Raw genomic sequence first — 16898 nt, forward strand, 5'->3', positions numbered from 1 at the left:
TTTGTCTTAACACCTCCCATTATCCGACATTTTTGCTTATTTTTCTGCTGGCCTGTTTATGTCGGATAAGCGAGACTCTACTGTATGTAGAATATTTCATTATTTAACACACCTGATTCAGCTCCTTGTGCTAATTACCACACAGCTCTTGAGCTGAATCATTTGTGGTGGAACAGGGAAAGAGCTAAGCTACACAGGGCTCCGGCCCCCCAAGACTGGAGTTTGACCCCCCTGCCGTACAGGGTCCCCGAGTTGGAGGTCCTAGTGGGTATCCCAGACAGCACAGGACATAAAATAGGACAACACCCCAAATAAAATGCCAGTCCATCACAGGACACACCAACAACTCAAATGTTCAAAAGCTAGCTTTAAAGTTGCTCAGTTTTTTTGCTAACAAAGGTTTGGGTTACTATTTTATAATGTATTATATATATTATTCTGTCGCAATTTGATATTAAATATTAATTAAAGTATAATTCTTTCAATTGTATTTTGATGAGGATTCATGTGATATTGGCTATTACTGTCTGGGACGGTTGGTAGTGAGTCTGCTGTTAGCAGGACTCACCTGCAGGGGTGGGTGTTGGCACGTGGGTGACGTAGGGGTGGTAGTGGAAGCGAGGCGGGTTGTCGTTGACGTCGCCCACCTCCACCCGGACGGTGGCGGAGCCCGAGGCAGGACGGGGCAGCCCACCATCGGATGCCAGCACTACCAGCATGTAGTAGCTCTGGACCTCACGGTCCAGCAGAGCACTGGTTATGATCTGGCCTGTCGTGGGGTTGATGGAGAACTGCCCATGCCCTCCTGACAAGCTGTAGCTGGAGAAGAAAAAGTGAGAAGAATTATCCATGGAAATTATACTCCATCCATGTGACTGTGTTTGTAAAGGGAACCCAGAAATTTACAGAGAGGAAATACCAGAATGGTCACATAGGGGCCCCCACTGGAAGACTGTCCTGTGTATAGTGCCCTCATTTGTGCTAGAATATTCCAGTAGACGCTTATATTTCTTCAGAATGTAAAACAATGATTAATTATTCCGAGCAAAATATTTAACTTTATTGCTCAATGTTCAAGCCAAATAATTTCTAGAACGGAGCAATACGAATCCAGTGTCCTCTGCAAGAAAATGTGCTACAGTTGAACTGCATACTAAGTTTTCATGTGGCTACTTTCCGTTTTGGTGTAGCGGTGAAACACTGTGCTCAGCAACATTTTACAAAATAAAGAAATTTAAAAATTTGTGACATAGTTATCTATGTATACACCCTGCAAGGTCTTCCATATAACCATATAAAACAAACAAAAATTGAAAACTTGGATGGAAAAAAAAGACTTAATGATGTGGGAAAACAGGAGGTAAAAGATTATGACTCATTTTGTGCTTTATTAAAGCCATAATGAGCACTGATTGTTCTGTCACTGCCAATTAACATCTTCATTATTCCGTTTGCTAATCCCAAGGCCCTCCTCCTAACCTAAGCCTGGGACACCCCAGCGGGGGGGGGGCAGACTGGAAGCCCCAGCACCCAGGGAAACCTCCCTCTCACACCCCCCCACCTGATGGCGGCGTTGAGGCCAGCGTCGGAGTCAGAAGCGGCGACCAGCAGGACGTCGGCACCCGTGGGAGCGTCCTCTGCCACGGAGGTATGGAAGGAAAGCGAGGAGAACTGGGGCCCATTGTCATTGACGTCACTGACGAGGACGGTCACCGTGCCAGAGCCACTGAGAGGTGGAGACCCTGCAGAAAACATCAACACGGGGGTGGGGGTTGTTTCTGGATCAATACATTCTCCTGAAAGAGTGGGGGAGTCTAAAGCACTATAACCTGCTGTAATCCACAGTCTAACGCACTATAACCTGCTATAATCCACAGTCTAACGCACTATAACCTGCTATAATCCACAGTCTAACGCACTATAACCTGCTATAATCCACAGTCTAACGCACTATAACCTGCTATAATCCACATTCTAACGCACTATAACCTGCTATAATCATCAGTCTAACACACTATAACCTGCTGTAATCCACAGTCTAACGCACTATAACCTGCTATAATCCACATTCTAACGCACTATAACCTGCTATAATCCACAGTCTAACGCACTATAACCTGCTATAATCCACAGTCTAACGCACTATAACCTGCTATAATCCACAGGGCTATAGATTCAAATCCAGCCCGAGCTCTGGGGAGATCCTTCACATTTCACAAAGGCTGTTCTCACATGAACTGGTGACTCTCCACTGCCCCTAGTGTACACTTCCTTTGCTCTGAAACTGGATTAATGGTAAGTGAATGCAAAACCTACTTGCAGGTTTGCTTGCTATTATTTTGTAAATGTAACTTTTTCATTATAAAAGTAACACCTGTAATTCAGTAGGAAAAAATAACCTTAAACAAACTGATATATAAAGTGTAAATGAAACCTTAATTTTATAGTCCTATGGCTGACAATACTGTGGTTATAAATGTGTTAATAAATGTATTAATCTAGAGAAAAATCAGACATGTAGTCTCAGATTTTCTTCTCAAGCAACAAAAATCTGTGATACTTCCAATGACTTTCAAGTGAAATCAGACGTCATTTACAGTGAATGGTAACGTTTGTGACCCGCAAAGCAGTAACTGGAGAATAACTCAATAACAACAGTAATAATCTCAATGCAAATCCATGTTCTATGCAAGTAAAAGTGTGATCTCCATGAGAAACATAAACCAGCCTGGGGGATATACTCGTGGTGGGGGGGGGGGGTGTTACACTGTGGTGCTCAGAATCAATCCAGCACGGTCAGCTGTGAGCCACAAGCAGTGTGAATTATGGCAGAATCATAGCCAGATGCGGAAACATTTACAGCGTTCTCAAAATTGCTGAAAAGTTCACATAAAATTGAAGTGAATGGAATAACAACTTTATGGAATATATGGAATTCTGAAAGAGTACACTCGTAAATATATTTGGACTGCAATCCTCTACAGATGGGCAAAGAAATCGATAGATCTAAAGAGAGATTATGCTCAGGTAAAACAAGGGGAGAATTAACCAGGTACTCAGTGGTATACAGAAATGCATCTCCTTAAAGAGGCAGATCACTGATCTTCGTAACTCTGCAGCGATACTGAAGCTAATCTGTGGCTGCAGGATCAGCAGTGTCATGACGACCACCCCAGTGCAGTGCTGTGCCCTGTTACCCTCTGTGACCCCCAGGTTTAGCTTCCAGTGTCAAATGACCTTCCAGGTTAATTCTAACCAGTCAGACTCTGTGACTCCACAGACAGCGGCCCACCCACCGATGTCACCAAGCATCCCACTGCACCACCCGTCAAATCTCTACTTATGTTCTGTTGTAAAATACAACAAATTTCTTGATAATCATGATCCAATGTTCACCATATTTCACTCAGTATTTTTTTCTGTCACAGACCCAGTAAAAACCCCCCAGCCCCAAAGCCCAGCCCCAGACATAATCCTGTTCCATGACCATGTTCCCATTTTATTTTCATGTGTACTCTTCCCCACTCTGATGCCAAAAGAGTTGTCCTTTGCTTTCGTTCCTCCAGTCTGCTATGGTGCTTCATAGCTTCCCTTCATAAAACCAGTCTCTCCCCTCAACTGGAACAGGAACAGGAACACTTTCTATGACCTTCAAACACCAGTATCCTTTTCTGCGTCAACATCATTTTCACTCCAAGCAGGGACATAGGAATCAGGGGGATGTGCCCCCCCCCCCCACCCAGTATTTAATTTGGCTTCATTCATCCCTCCCACCCCCCCCCCCCAATCAACAGATATTGGTATTTAAATAATTAAGTTTGTATTCAAATAATTAAGTTCTACCAAATCTCAAAGTCTCTCCTATGTCAATGGTATGAAGACAGTTGAGATCAAAATAAATTGGTCAATCTGTCTCTCACAAACTTTACTAGCCCGATAAATATGTGCCACACTTGGGGCGTTTAAATAGAAAATTATTATAGTGTATAATTTCCTGAAAAATAAGCCAAACATTCCCCTGTGGGAAGATGGCCGTTTATAACCCATCACTGCCAATCTATACAGAGATTTCTGAGCCATCCAATCAGCAACCCAAATAAAGGATGATTTGCCCCCCCCCCTTCCGCTCACCCCCCAAGTCAGCCATCCAGGATGGACAGTAAGAGAGAAGTGGTGCTGCCCAAAAATTGTCAATCAGTAAAATCACCTTTTTATCTTCCTTTGATTTTGTTTATGTATGTCACTCCTCTCATACGTGTTAAGTGGGGAAATTCTGGGACTAAAGCAACTGATTGATACAAGAAGATGTGCAGTCAGTGTCTTAGAAACCCTCAGCAATTACAACACTGGCACAGAGTAATCAGAGCGACGCTGACAGAGCCAAGGATCGGCATCCCGAGCTGGAGTTCCACTCCCTCACTGCCCAAAAGGAAGGGGAGTGACGGCGTCAAGCTAAATCTACATATCGGGGGGAAATGACTTTTCAAAGTAAGATTAAAATATCTTTTAATCTGTCATGTCCCGTTGAACGCTTTGAGAGTTTGAGCTGGTTTGTCTTTCCTCAGTGTGTTGGACACGGCTCATGTTGTCATTATGGTAAATGCTCCTCCGTAATGGCTCCCCAATAAGTCCTTACAGGACACGAGTCGGTGATTTCCACCGCATGTAACTGTTGTATTGTGCATGAATGGAGTATTTCATAGCGTGTCCTTGTGAGTTATAAATATCTCTCATCTGACAGCCGGCACCTAGGTATGTCCCAAAGCACTCTACGAGAAGGTCTTTCAGTAAGATGTCGAGCTTTTGACTGCCTACTTATACGTAACTCTTTGGCAAGAATCCCCTTCAACAAGCTGTACCAGATGGTTCACCTTCCAGAACATTCCGTAGAAATTAAGATTACACTAAGCTGAACAATGTTGCGGAGCGTGCTTTGCTATAAAGGGAGAGAGGAGCATTGGGGAGAGAGTGATGACTAAAACAGGCATCGGTGATTGGTAGGAAGAAAGCAGTAATGCCTGATGTCCAGCCTGACCTCAACGTCTGTGCCCTTCCCAGCTCCATCTTGGTAACACGCCTGAACTAACAAGCTCCTGGTCCAGCTGACAGATGACCCTTGATCTTCTTGGGATGAATTACATTCCTAAGTCTCCTTCCATGGTCTCTGATGCACTCCAGGAAGCACACAAACGTATGACGAGGTCACCAGGGAGCACATGACAGCTACTGCATCTTCCAGGAGATGCCAAAGAAGTTTCCAAGCAAGACCTATAACAAGTCAGTGAGTTAACTAACTAATAGCATCAAGTCATGGAGGCTAACTAACTTAGATTGACCAAAGGGAAAACAAATCTAGCCTGTTGTTGCACCCTATGGATGGGAGAACTTGGTCCATGGAGCTGCGTAGTATTTATCAATACTGTATGTTCAATGAATGTTTACACAATTTAACCCAAACAGAACTGGAGCTGCTCTGATTTCTTTACTTACACTTTATTGTCCATGATTGTCCATTGCATCACGTTAGTTAGTTAATTAATAATATTGCCCGACATTAGTATCCAAAATACTCCAGCAGTACCCGCCACTGTACTATACCCATGTATTTTACTGCATCTCTTCAGGTCAAGTCATTTTCTCAAGGCTAAAGCAGCTTCCTTTCTTGAGATGCAAACCAGTGACCATCACAAGTTCTGTAACCTTAAAAAGCTTAAATAAATACCAATAAAATCATGACCGGCCATATAATCTCCAGCCAGCATCCACTAAACTGGAAGCCATATTTGGCTCCGTTCACTTCGTGACAAATGTGAGGTGACACTCATAAAGTGGCTCTTAGACCAAGTACTTCTCACTCTGTCATCAGCTCCTTGGGTTTCCAATGTCATTGTTATTTGCCACTAAGGATCTTCAGTACAGCCAATATGCACATTTACCTGCACTCAGTACCGTGCTGAAGCAGACCTCCCCAATATATTACATACAAAAACAAACTCACCATATAAACCAAATATATGGAGTCGTGTCTCCCAGTAAATATGATAACTATTGCAAAGTTTCTATCATGACAAGGATTAGAAAATGGCAATAATAATAATAAATTGTATATTAAACAAAAAAAAAGTTCCTTTCTAACTATGCAAAAAACCTACAAAGTTTTCAAAAATATAGTTATTATATCAATCCTGGCAAATTTCTAGAAAAATGAATACATAAGACCCCAAAATATACAAACACCTACAGTGTGAGTTAAAAATTGCTGAACTGTCCACTTACAAAAAAAAACCAGTAAAAGAAGGTACAGAGTTATTTAAGGAAAAATCTACACTCTATAGTTTAAGCACCTATGTTACAGAAACTGTGTAAATCACAGACTAACTGGAGGAGCCAAATTTTAAGGTGATTACAGCTGAACAAACTCACCATCCCACTGAATTAAGACTCAAGGCTTTTTTCCGTGAAAGTCGAGTCCAACAAGCGGAGAAGGGCCCACAAATGATCTGGTTGTGTAGCCTTGACCTCTCTATCCATTACATCACCTTTTCGAATGCAGCTTTCAAGAACTGGTACATACATGCAATATTAGTAAGAAAACTATACAAAACAGCTCCAATTTGAATTGGCAACATAAATGCTTGTTTCCCACTATCGTCCAAAGACGTGCAGTTACGTAACTAGCATCTAAAAATTGCCTATAGTATGTATGTATGTCTAGCAATGGATTGGATGCCCATTCTTTTCCCTTATGCTGTAGACCGTCCCAGATAGGCTCCAACCCCCCTATAACCCTATTCAAGATATGTGCTGGAAGATGGATGAATATGGAAAGTGCAGACACATCAAGTGCACATATATTACAATACAGATACAATACACAGCTCTCTAAATAATATTTGTTGAATGTGCTCATACCAGAGTCACTGGCTGTGATGATCAAGGTGTACATCTCCTGGGTTTCACGGTCCAGACTCCGGGTTGCGCTCAGGTGACCGTCGGCCGTGAGGCTGAACACACCCGCTCCATTTCCGTCGCTTAGCATATAGCTCACTTGGCCGTTTTCTCCTTGGTCGTCATCGTGCGCCATGACCTGTGGGTGAGGCCTCGTTGGTTAAAGACAAAAGACCTTGTTCCTGAATCACTCTCATATTGGTACAATGAAATCTAGATCCTTCTGACAGATATACCCTTTAAAGACTGTGCGCAGAAGTCTGCACTGAACCGCTTAATGACCCAACTGAATGGTTCCCTTTCCTCATCGTCTTACAGTGGTTAAGGCTACTTACGATCAAGCGCATTTCAATCCCTAATAAACAGTTCATACTCTGATGCTAGAAAGCTCTCACCTGTAGCACGTTCTTTGGTGGATGCTGAAGATTTTCTTGGACTCTGATCGTATAAGGAGACAGTTCAAACCACGGTGCACAGTCATTCACATCGAGTAACATGATGTTGACTGTGGCCCGGTCCATCCTTGGGCTGCTCCCACGGTCTGTTGCCTTGACAACCAGGGAATAGGAGGGCCTCGTTTCCCGGTCTAACGCCCTGGCAACTGTGATAGTCCCGGTGATGGAGTCTATCCTGAAATCTGAACCGCTGTCCCCATCAACAAGCGAGAACAGGATCTGACCGTTGGTCCCCTCATCTGCATCAGTAGCAGACACCTGCAGCACGTCAGTGCCCAATAGAATGCTCTCCTCGATCTCGATGTTGTACACAGCCTGACTGAATATGGGCGTGTTGTCATTGACATCCAGGACGACGATAGTAACATCCATCTCTGAAGAGCGCGGCGGCTCCCCTTTGTCTCTTGCCACAATGCTGACCACATAGTTTGAACGTTCCTCTCTGTCCAGTTCTCCAATGAGCCTGATGTGTCCATCATTGCCTCCGACACTGAACTTATTCCTGAAGGTATGGCCAAGGGAGTATTCCACATAGCTGTTACGCCCGCTGTCGCAGTCAGTGGCCTGAGCGGTGAACACCACTGTGTCCACCGGCGTGTTCTCCTTCACATAGACCGTCTTCTGGGAAGTAAAGCTGGGAGTGCAGTCGTTCACATCCAGCAGAATGATGGAAACCTGTGCGGTGCTGGTGAACCGAGTCATGGGGGGCTCAGCGAGGTCATGGACCCTGACCTCGAGGTTATAGAAAGACTGAGTCTCCCTGTCCAGGCTTCTCCTGGTCTTCAGAACTCCAGTCTCATCAATATGGAAACTGGCCCGTGGATCTCCAGAGGTGATGCTGTACTGGAGCTTTGCATTCTCACCTAACAGGACACACCACAAATACAGACGTTAGTCTTTCAAACACTTCTCTTATCATTCATATCTTATTATTAATATCATTAATGTATATTAATAACGCCGTATGTAAGGCTACCAAGTACTTTGTGCAGCAAATAATTTGTTTTCAGTGAAAACAAATTAAGTTATTACATGATTAAAAGCTTCTAGTATCATAAGAAAAAACCCTTTCTGCTAATGTATGTTATAAATTAACACTAAAAAAAAGCAAAACAAATTATCTCAAATTATAACACTTTCCAGGTGCTTTGCAGATAAAAACTTTATGTATTGCATCAGTGAAAATTATTACTTTAATATATAAATTTCTAACAGTATTACACATATTAAGTAACAATGCAGCTGTAAGATTGAATATAAAGTTAATTGGTAATGAATATTAATATTAATTACGCCCAAATGTTAGGAATTACTACAATGTGCAATACAATACCAATTGAATTACTCACAGAGAGGCAGCTGGCATAATAACTATTACTTATTCGCAAAAGTATACAATACTCTGGTTATCAAAACCACAGGCTAATTTAATCTTTGTAATTTGTATTGACAGAAATTATATTCTTATCATGCTAAATTGCTTTTTCCATCAGAATTAGGGTTTTATATATAGAATGTTCTACAGATATAAGTGATGCATGTATGGTTCCATTTAGGCTGTTTAAGGCTTGCAGATGTTTTCTTCCCCGTCATCAGCCTCGCCTTGTTGAAGAGCTGCAGATATTTTGGCACTTAACATCTGTGCCGCTCTGACCCAAGTTTAATGTGAAACTCACGCTACTTTAAACCTCAGCTCCGGCCTCGCAGACGAAAACACCCATGAAATCTGAGGCTGAGAGTCTTAACCAAAGCCATGTCCTCACATCCATGCTGCAGACTCTGGGCCATGCAGAGCGATGTGATTCATTTGTGAGTGAGACAAGTTGCCTGTTGAGTTTCCATGGCCGTATAGCAGGAGAGAATCAATCTCACCACATTTCCCTCCAAAGTCATTTTTTACCATAAAAATATTTAAAATACTGCCCTCATACAGCTACCATGTACCAGCTTCTAGTGTCATAGCTATCTTGTACCAAACTGTACCCATATGACCGTTTATACAGTCTCTCTATAATAGTAAATTCATATGTTAGGGTTCAAATATATTAGGTTCCCCATACAACAGTGTAGTATCTATCCTGTGCAATAGTTCCTAGTGTGACAGCTACCTTGTGCACCACATATGCACAACAGTCCCCTGTGTATAATAGCTGCCCCATATAGCAGCTGTCACACAGTACCTTCATCAGCGTCGCTGGCCATCAAACTGACCACGCTGCATCCCACAGGCACGTCCTCCGCGACCGACACGCTGTAGCCGCCGCTCCCAAAAACGGGGGGGTTGTCATTGACGTCCAGGATGTTGAAATACACTCGCACCGAGCTGGCCTGCCTGCCCCCGTCCTCGGCCCGCGCCGTCAGCACGTAGAACTGCTGGGCCTCGTGGTCCAACGGCCGCGACACGTTGAAGACTCCGGTCACTGAATTCAGGAAGAAGGCGCTGTCCTCCTCATCCTCGTCCAGGGAGTATGTCACCTCGCCGTTGGCCTCTGAGTCTCCGTCACTGGCCAGTACTGCTGCCACAATGGAGCCTGTTTCAGAGATGTTAAAATTCAATTATGATATTACTAGCATTTCATATAAAAGCTTATTTTGAGCTTTAGCATAAGTCCAGCTTCAGTTTTAATGTCATGTAATTAATTCTCAGTAACGCTTTACGTTAAGTGCACCTTCAAAGCACATTTATAATGTATTCATAGAACATTAATAAGGAGCATGAGAGTATGCCTTAATATGATGTTCTGTGCATGCATTATAAATGCATTATGATGGTGCCCTCAATGTAAATCATTACCAGTTTGTTATTAATGCATAATAAAGCCATCGTATCTTGTTCACTGAATTTGTTATGGATGCAATTCTTTAAGGTGTGTCAGAGTATACTTACATGCTGCTTGCGAATGTTCTATGGGTGACACTTGAGGCACAAATAATGTAGCAGTATATGCATATTTCATGCATTAATTAACCAGTAACTAAGTGCTAATTACATACTGAGCCCATGCTTGTTCATCATTAATCAATCATGACAGTTCATGCATATCATGCAGAAACTGTATTAGTTTATCATTTATTCTAGAGTAGTAACTGAGTAATTAAGTTAATTGTGGCCCCTCCGGTAAAGTGTTACTGTTCTGTGAATACATTATAAATCCATTATGAAGGTACACTTTATGTAAAGTGTTACCTAATTCTCTATTATATTGTGACTTAAGCCCTGATTTGAATTATTCTATCAGGTTACCATTAGGTTACCGATTTATGGAGTAAACAAAGGTAATAAAAGGTGCCTGATACCTGGAGCTGTATCTTCTGGGATGTCGAAGGACCACACGGCACGTGAGAAGCGGGGCGTGTGGTCGTTGACGTCGCTGACCGCGATGTTCACCGTCATGTCCGACGACTGCTTCCCGTCGTCGGCACGCACCAGCAGCGAGTACTTGGATCGCTTCTCCCGGTCCAGGCGCTTGGTGGCGATCAGCTCGCCCGACTCGGGGTTGACGCGGAAGCTGTCGTTGGCGCCGCTGATGATGGCGTACGTCACCAGAGCATTGGGACCCTGGGAGTAGGGACACAAGCATGTGTGGCTCCCCCTTTAACACGCGAGCGCAAATGTGGCAACCACTGAATTATAGGATAAGCCGATAATTATAAGCAGGAACAGAGTGGGGCAGCGCAATCTCTCAGAGCTTATTATTACGCTTTAAAGCTACGGGCTCCACTTCCTATCTAGTCATCAAATAAATGCTCACCCTGAAATTAATGCAGATCTTTTCATACCTTTAGTGACAGGGGATTTGAGGCAGTGAGAATTACTCTCTAATAGAAACTCTCACAGCTGATCATTGTATCCACGTTTTTCCCTAAATTTATCAAATATTTTAAGACTTACACCCCCCCGGAACAGAATCCAAGGAGTTGCTGCATTTACTTTGGCTTGAACTGAAGCTGCATATTTTGGATTTTGCGGTCTTTTGGAGTAACCTCCAGCTAAAGCAGCGGCCGTATAGTTATCATAATGACAAATCTTAATTCTTTACTTGATGTTTACTTGAGGCAGCTTCACTCATTACTGGTGAATATGATTCTACTTAATGCTTTTGCTTATAAGCTGGTTTCCCTAACTGCTAACTGCCCTATTCACACATCCTATTTCTTTATTGTATTTACCAAGCAGACTCTTGTTTCATATTTTAAGCAGACGTTTGTAGATCAGAGAGCATTGTCAGTCAGCGTTCCTGGAGCTTGTTTTGGGTTAAGGGTCTTGCTCAAGGGCTCAGTGGTGATATGATCACACTGCCGGCCAGGGGTTTTAAACTCATGACCTTCCGGATGCGGACATAGATCCCAAAACCACACAGCTACATGCTGGCCCTAGAGGACAACAAGGAAGCGGAGTCCTGAGCTCCAGCGGTAGGTCCCTCCCACTTCAACGGCTCGTCCAGACATCAGTCAGGCTTCGGTCTGGGAAAGCGATTTAACCGCAAGCACCTCCCACAAATGAATGGTTTTGGGGGTTGGGGGGGGGTGGGGTGGGGTGGTATTTTAGAAACGTAGGAGCTGACATTATTCTAACGTTCACTTTGTTCCTTCTATCGGAGTTCTGGAGAACAGAAGGGAGGAAATTCGCTTAACGGATGGAAAGATTCAGAGAGGTACACGAGGGACACTCTGGAGAGGTGTTGGGAATGTGGTCCTCTTATATATTCCTATGACAGATGCTAAATCATCCTGCAGTACGAAACGCACTGTGACCACTGACAGTTTGCTTAAAAGAATGGAGATCAGAAATTAAAGTGATGGTGGATGGAAGTTTAGAACAGGGCTGTTGCGGTTTGGTAATTCCATTTTTCAGCCCAGCACTGGGCATTTGGGATCCTGGCTGCGTGGGGCTGTTCTCGCACACATGGAGGTCTTTGCTGGCTGCCCAGTTTGGGCTAAGCTCCTTCCTTGGCTTATGATCTACCTTCTTGTTCTAGGATGTGCGGAAAATGCTGTCTTTCCTGATAGAAATCTAGGGGAAAAACTAGGGAAAAAATAAATTACAAAAAAATGGATATGTGTTGGTTTGTGAGCAGTCCTAAGCAGTCCTAAGCGTATCGCTGCCATTTGATTTGCCGGTCGCGTATACAGAGGGTACAGCAATGTAAAAAAAGACAATATGGTTTTCTAGAAAGTGCTTTTCAGCCCTTTTGTAATGTTTTGCATTCAGACATCCACAATTATCCACGAAGCAGGCCCACACTTTGAAACACTGCAGCCTGGACAGGCAAGGCATCTGTCATGAAGCTTCATAGCTAAAGTCAATGTACCGCTATCAGTTTTTCCTTTTCCATCCATCACGCCGGCGCCAAAATGACCATTTAAAACATCTGACAGGGAGGACAATGTATTGGGGGAAACTCTCAGGTGAGCGTACTGTTGAAATCTCAGCCTTCATCTCCTTTTCATGGTGACCCTTTCACTTCTAGACTATCTCAGGATCAAAGCTTTCGGTTTATGCAGTGCTGAGAGATAGCACATACGTCAATGGCTGTGCCTATATAAAGGAGGTCCTGTTCTCTCACCAACAGGTATTGAGCTGCTCAGCTACAAGTCAGTGGATTATTTATTGGGTTCCTAGACTGCAAATCATCAGATTCTCCCACACTGCCTCCCACACTGTCTCCCACACTGCCTCCCACACTGTCTCCCACGCTGCCGCCCACACTGTCTCCCACACTGTCTCCCACACTGCCTCCCACACTGTCTCCCACACTGTCTCCCACACTGCCTTCCACAGTGTCTCCCACGCTGCCTCCCGCACTGTCTCCCACACTGCCTCCCACGCTGCCTCCCACGCTGTCTCCCACGCTGCCTCCCACGCTGCCTCCCACGCTGTCTCCCACGCTGCCTCCCACGCTGTCTCCCACACTGCCTCCCACACTGTCTCCCACACTGCCTCCCACACTGCCTCCACTCTATAGCCATGTCGCTAATGCAGTTTGGTTGATGGGGTTTTTCATGAATTCAGCAACAGTAGACAAGGACATGGTTGGGAAACTAGGAAGTCCTACTTCATCAGCGTCTGTCGCTTTAAGCTGCACGATGTTAGCCCCGCTGCTGATGTTCTCCTCGACGGTCACGTCGAGGGTGTCGCTCGGAAAGACCGGCGGGTTGTCGTTGATGTCCTGTAGCGTTATTTCCACCTGCGAGATAAAAAGAAAGAGCAGCCTTAACAACAAATCCTCCAGCTGCCTGGTTCTTTAAGGGGATTTTATTCCTCAATTCCCACCACGTCTCCGTAGATTTGGCCGTATAGAATGATCCAGCAACTTGGTGACAAAACTGAAGAAATGTTTGCTGTTAGAAATCCAGTGAACAACACTGTACTGTCCATATTCTACCATGTGATTTTTGTTCTTTTGTTTTTACATGTAAATGTATGTAAATAATTGCCAGTATCCTGTTATAGTAAATAAGAAGAAGCATTGTGATATGATTGGAACTCAGAGTGTCCAGTGCTGTTCGCTGTTTAAATTTCCAGTTCTTCACATATCAGCGTTGGTTGACGTGAGTCATCCAAAAAAACATTCAGGTTTATTTAAATTGTGAACCAATCACAATTAGGTAAAACAAAATACAAAAATAAATCACAATAACGATAAAAAATAAAGTTTCGTGCAAAGACTGTATTGTACTCTCTCTGGAGCGCATTCTTCCATTTCACAAAACCAATGACATTGATAATGACAATGGAATAAACCAAAAGCAAATTGCAATGCAAGGAGTTTCACTGGGCTGTACCATTGTAGTGTTAAAATACCTATATGCAAAAAACAGTAAAATTTGCTTGGACTTCTTTACATACAATATAACCATTCTGTAATACTTGCAATTATTTACATAAAGTACAGAATTATTCCATTACGATATGTCATATTGATACGTAATTAGCCAGTGAAGTGGAGAATTTTCCATGGTTGTTCTTATGTCAACTTCATTATATTCCTACATTTCACACTTTTTACAAAAAGAAGTAAAAATGTTAGGAATCCTAAATAAAAAACATTCCACTGTTTTCATAAAGTTATGTGGCTGTTGGAGTTTGAACATCCTCTTTCTTTCATCCTCCTTTTAGCCATAATTACACAAAGAAGCTTTGCTTTCAAATGCCCGACTTGCTCTTAAGCCAAAAAGTGCAGACCAAAGTCGATTAACAGTGACCATTCATCTAGCGCTCCCATTCTTCCATTTTGTGAATAAAGCCCTCTGACACACGGAGGTCAGTGAGCATGGGATCATCTGATACGTATCTCTGAACCGCCCTCATGAGGCACGGTGAGAAATTGCTGAGAGGAAATAGGAGAAGAGGAAGGAAGATGATGTTCAGCTGGTCATGGGAGGTCAGAGGTCAGCCTGGGTGGAACGTGTTGGTTTAAAATGATTCCTTTCCATGTCGGGCCACCACACTCCCTGCCAAGCTGATATCATGTGACTGGAAAACAGAATGACTGACAGGGCATCAGCATCAGCTGAGTTACCGGGGGTCCAGCATCGATTACCATGGAGCAGAAGCGTTAGTAGAGGTTTATGATACAGGGGACTAAGCCATTACTTGGGCGGCCTGATTTTAATGAAAATAAATGAGAACACAGTATTTAAACTAATTAGTGGACACTTAAAGCCCCCTAAAACAGCCCCAGAGACTCTCATGCTGTGCCGCAAGATGTCCTGTGATCAAATCTAGTAAATGAAGTGTCCGCAATTAGCTCAGATCAGGGGTGTCAAACTCCAGTCCTGGGGGGCCGGAGCCCTGCACAGTTTTAGGTTTAGCTTCATTTAACACAGCTGATTCAACTCCTTGTGCTAATTGCCACAGAGCTCATAAGTTAAACCATTTGTGGTGGAACAGGAAAGGAGCTAAGATACACAGGGCTCCGCCCCCCCAGGACTGGAGTTTGACACCCCTGGCTTAGATGGATGAATATATGAGGAAGACACTATTCTAAGGAACCACAGGAGTCTAACTGCACGAGAGGCACATCTGTGTCCTCAGCCATCATAGTGTCCTTCATAAGGGCAGCCATCTGTTAGCTTCAGCTTGGGATATGGCAGTCCCTAAACCACGCTTATTCTGAGTAGGGATGCAGAAGAGAGTCATGTGACATGAGTATGGGGGAGGGAAAGGGGACTTTATAGGGATACAGGACAGAGGGCAGGTTTCGCAACAACAGTGGAAGGAATAAAGAAATATGTACATTTTGTCGTCAGGACAAGTTGAAAGGCAAGAAAACAAAGCCGAGATTAGATCAGTTTAAGTCTTATAGGCCTGGGAATAAAGCACAGGTGGGAATAAAGCAAAGGTGGGAAAAAGCACAGGTGGGAATAAAGCACAGGTGGGAATACAGCACAGGTGGGAATGCAGCAAAGGTGGGAATAAAGCACAGGTGGGAATAAAGCAAAGGTGGGAATAAAGCAAAGGTGGGAATAAAGCACAGGTGGGAATAAAGCACAGGTGGACTAGTGAAAGCGCTTATCGAGTGAATTAGCATCATCCATTTGCAAAACCACAATGGTGATTACACACTCAGCACACCTGAAACCCGCATCACCAACCTGCCCATGGCAACAGGGGGTATAACAAACAGATTTTGTTATGATTTGACAGGCAGGGGCTGGATTTTGGGAAAGGACTTGAAGGCCGCTTGTTCTTCCCCAACACTGGCAGCCAGCAGTCAGTATCAGTGTTTCCCAAGCCGGACCTCGGGACCCGCAGACAATCCACGTTTTTGTACCGGGAGCTGAGAGGGGACAAACATGTGCCGTCTGGCAGGGACTTGGGTCCCCGAGGATCGCGATCAGCAAAATATACTGTACCAGAACACCCCCCCCCCCACCCCGGTCAGCAACCCCAACTCCCACCCTATCAAATTGGGTCGCAAATCCCCGGTCCGCTCTTTGCTGCCGGTCCGCCCCTCTGCACTGAGAATCTGGACAAATGACTCCTGTTTTCCTTCACCCTAATGCCCAGTAAGGAAAGCTGACTGCTTTTCTTCCTATAAAACTCAAAATAAAGCCTTATTCCATAATGCATGACCTGTACCTTTCTCCACTGCACTGCTTATATAAGAAAGAAAGAAAAAGTTTTGTTTTTTGTTAGAGTGGAGAAAGACAGCGACTGCAGCTGATATTGTTTTTTTTCCAGTGATATAACATTAGAAAGATGGAGAAATATTAAAACAAATTCCAGCTCTTTCATTCACCCAACAGACATTTATAAATGAGTTTTTTTCTGGTATGAAAGAGACGGTATTTTCTAAAACAGCAGAAAAATTCTTAAAAAATCTTTTAAAAAGTGCTGGACCTCCTAACCTTATAAAATAATTCCAGCTGCAAGGTAACCACCCAAGAATACGCAGTCTACAATGTCTAAATTACATTATCAAACTAATTACATTTTTTTTTAAATTTCAGATAAAACAATTGTAACATTTTCAAAAAGACATTATTATG

The 16898-nt window shown here is 43.5% G+C and overlaps 1 protein-coding gene across 1 annotated transcript in view; it reads right to left on the reverse strand.

Moving 5' to 3' along the window:
* Positions 1 to 16898, reverse strand: part of LOC111855394 (protocadherin Fat 4-like) — a 70837-nt gene that overhangs the window by 16688 nt on the left and 37251 nt on the right. Inside the window, exons 2-8 of the mRNA XM_023834355.2 lie at positions 13460 to 13591; positions 10701 to 10962; positions 9584 to 9934; positions 7344 to 8266; positions 6913 to 7087; positions 1562 to 1742; positions 569 to 819 (exon numbers count right to left, since the gene is read on the reverse strand). Coding sequence (XP_023690123.1) covers positions 569 to 819; positions 1562 to 1742; positions 6913 to 7087; positions 7344 to 8266; positions 9584 to 9934; positions 10701 to 10962; positions 13460 to 13591 — 2275 coding nt within the window. The remainder of the gene's footprint in view (positions 1 to 568; positions 820 to 1561; positions 1743 to 6912; positions 7088 to 7343; positions 8267 to 9583; positions 9935 to 10700; positions 10963 to 13459; positions 13592 to 16898) is intronic.

Source organism: Paramormyrops kingsleyae, chromosome 25 (genome assembly GCF_048594095.1).
Source record: "Paramormyrops kingsleyae isolate MSU_618 chromosome 25, PKINGS_0.4, whole genome shotgun sequence".
In the NCBI taxonomy this organism is placed as follows: Eukaryota; Metazoa; Chordata; class Actinopteri; order Osteoglossiformes; family Mormyridae; genus Paramormyrops; species Paramormyrops kingsleyae.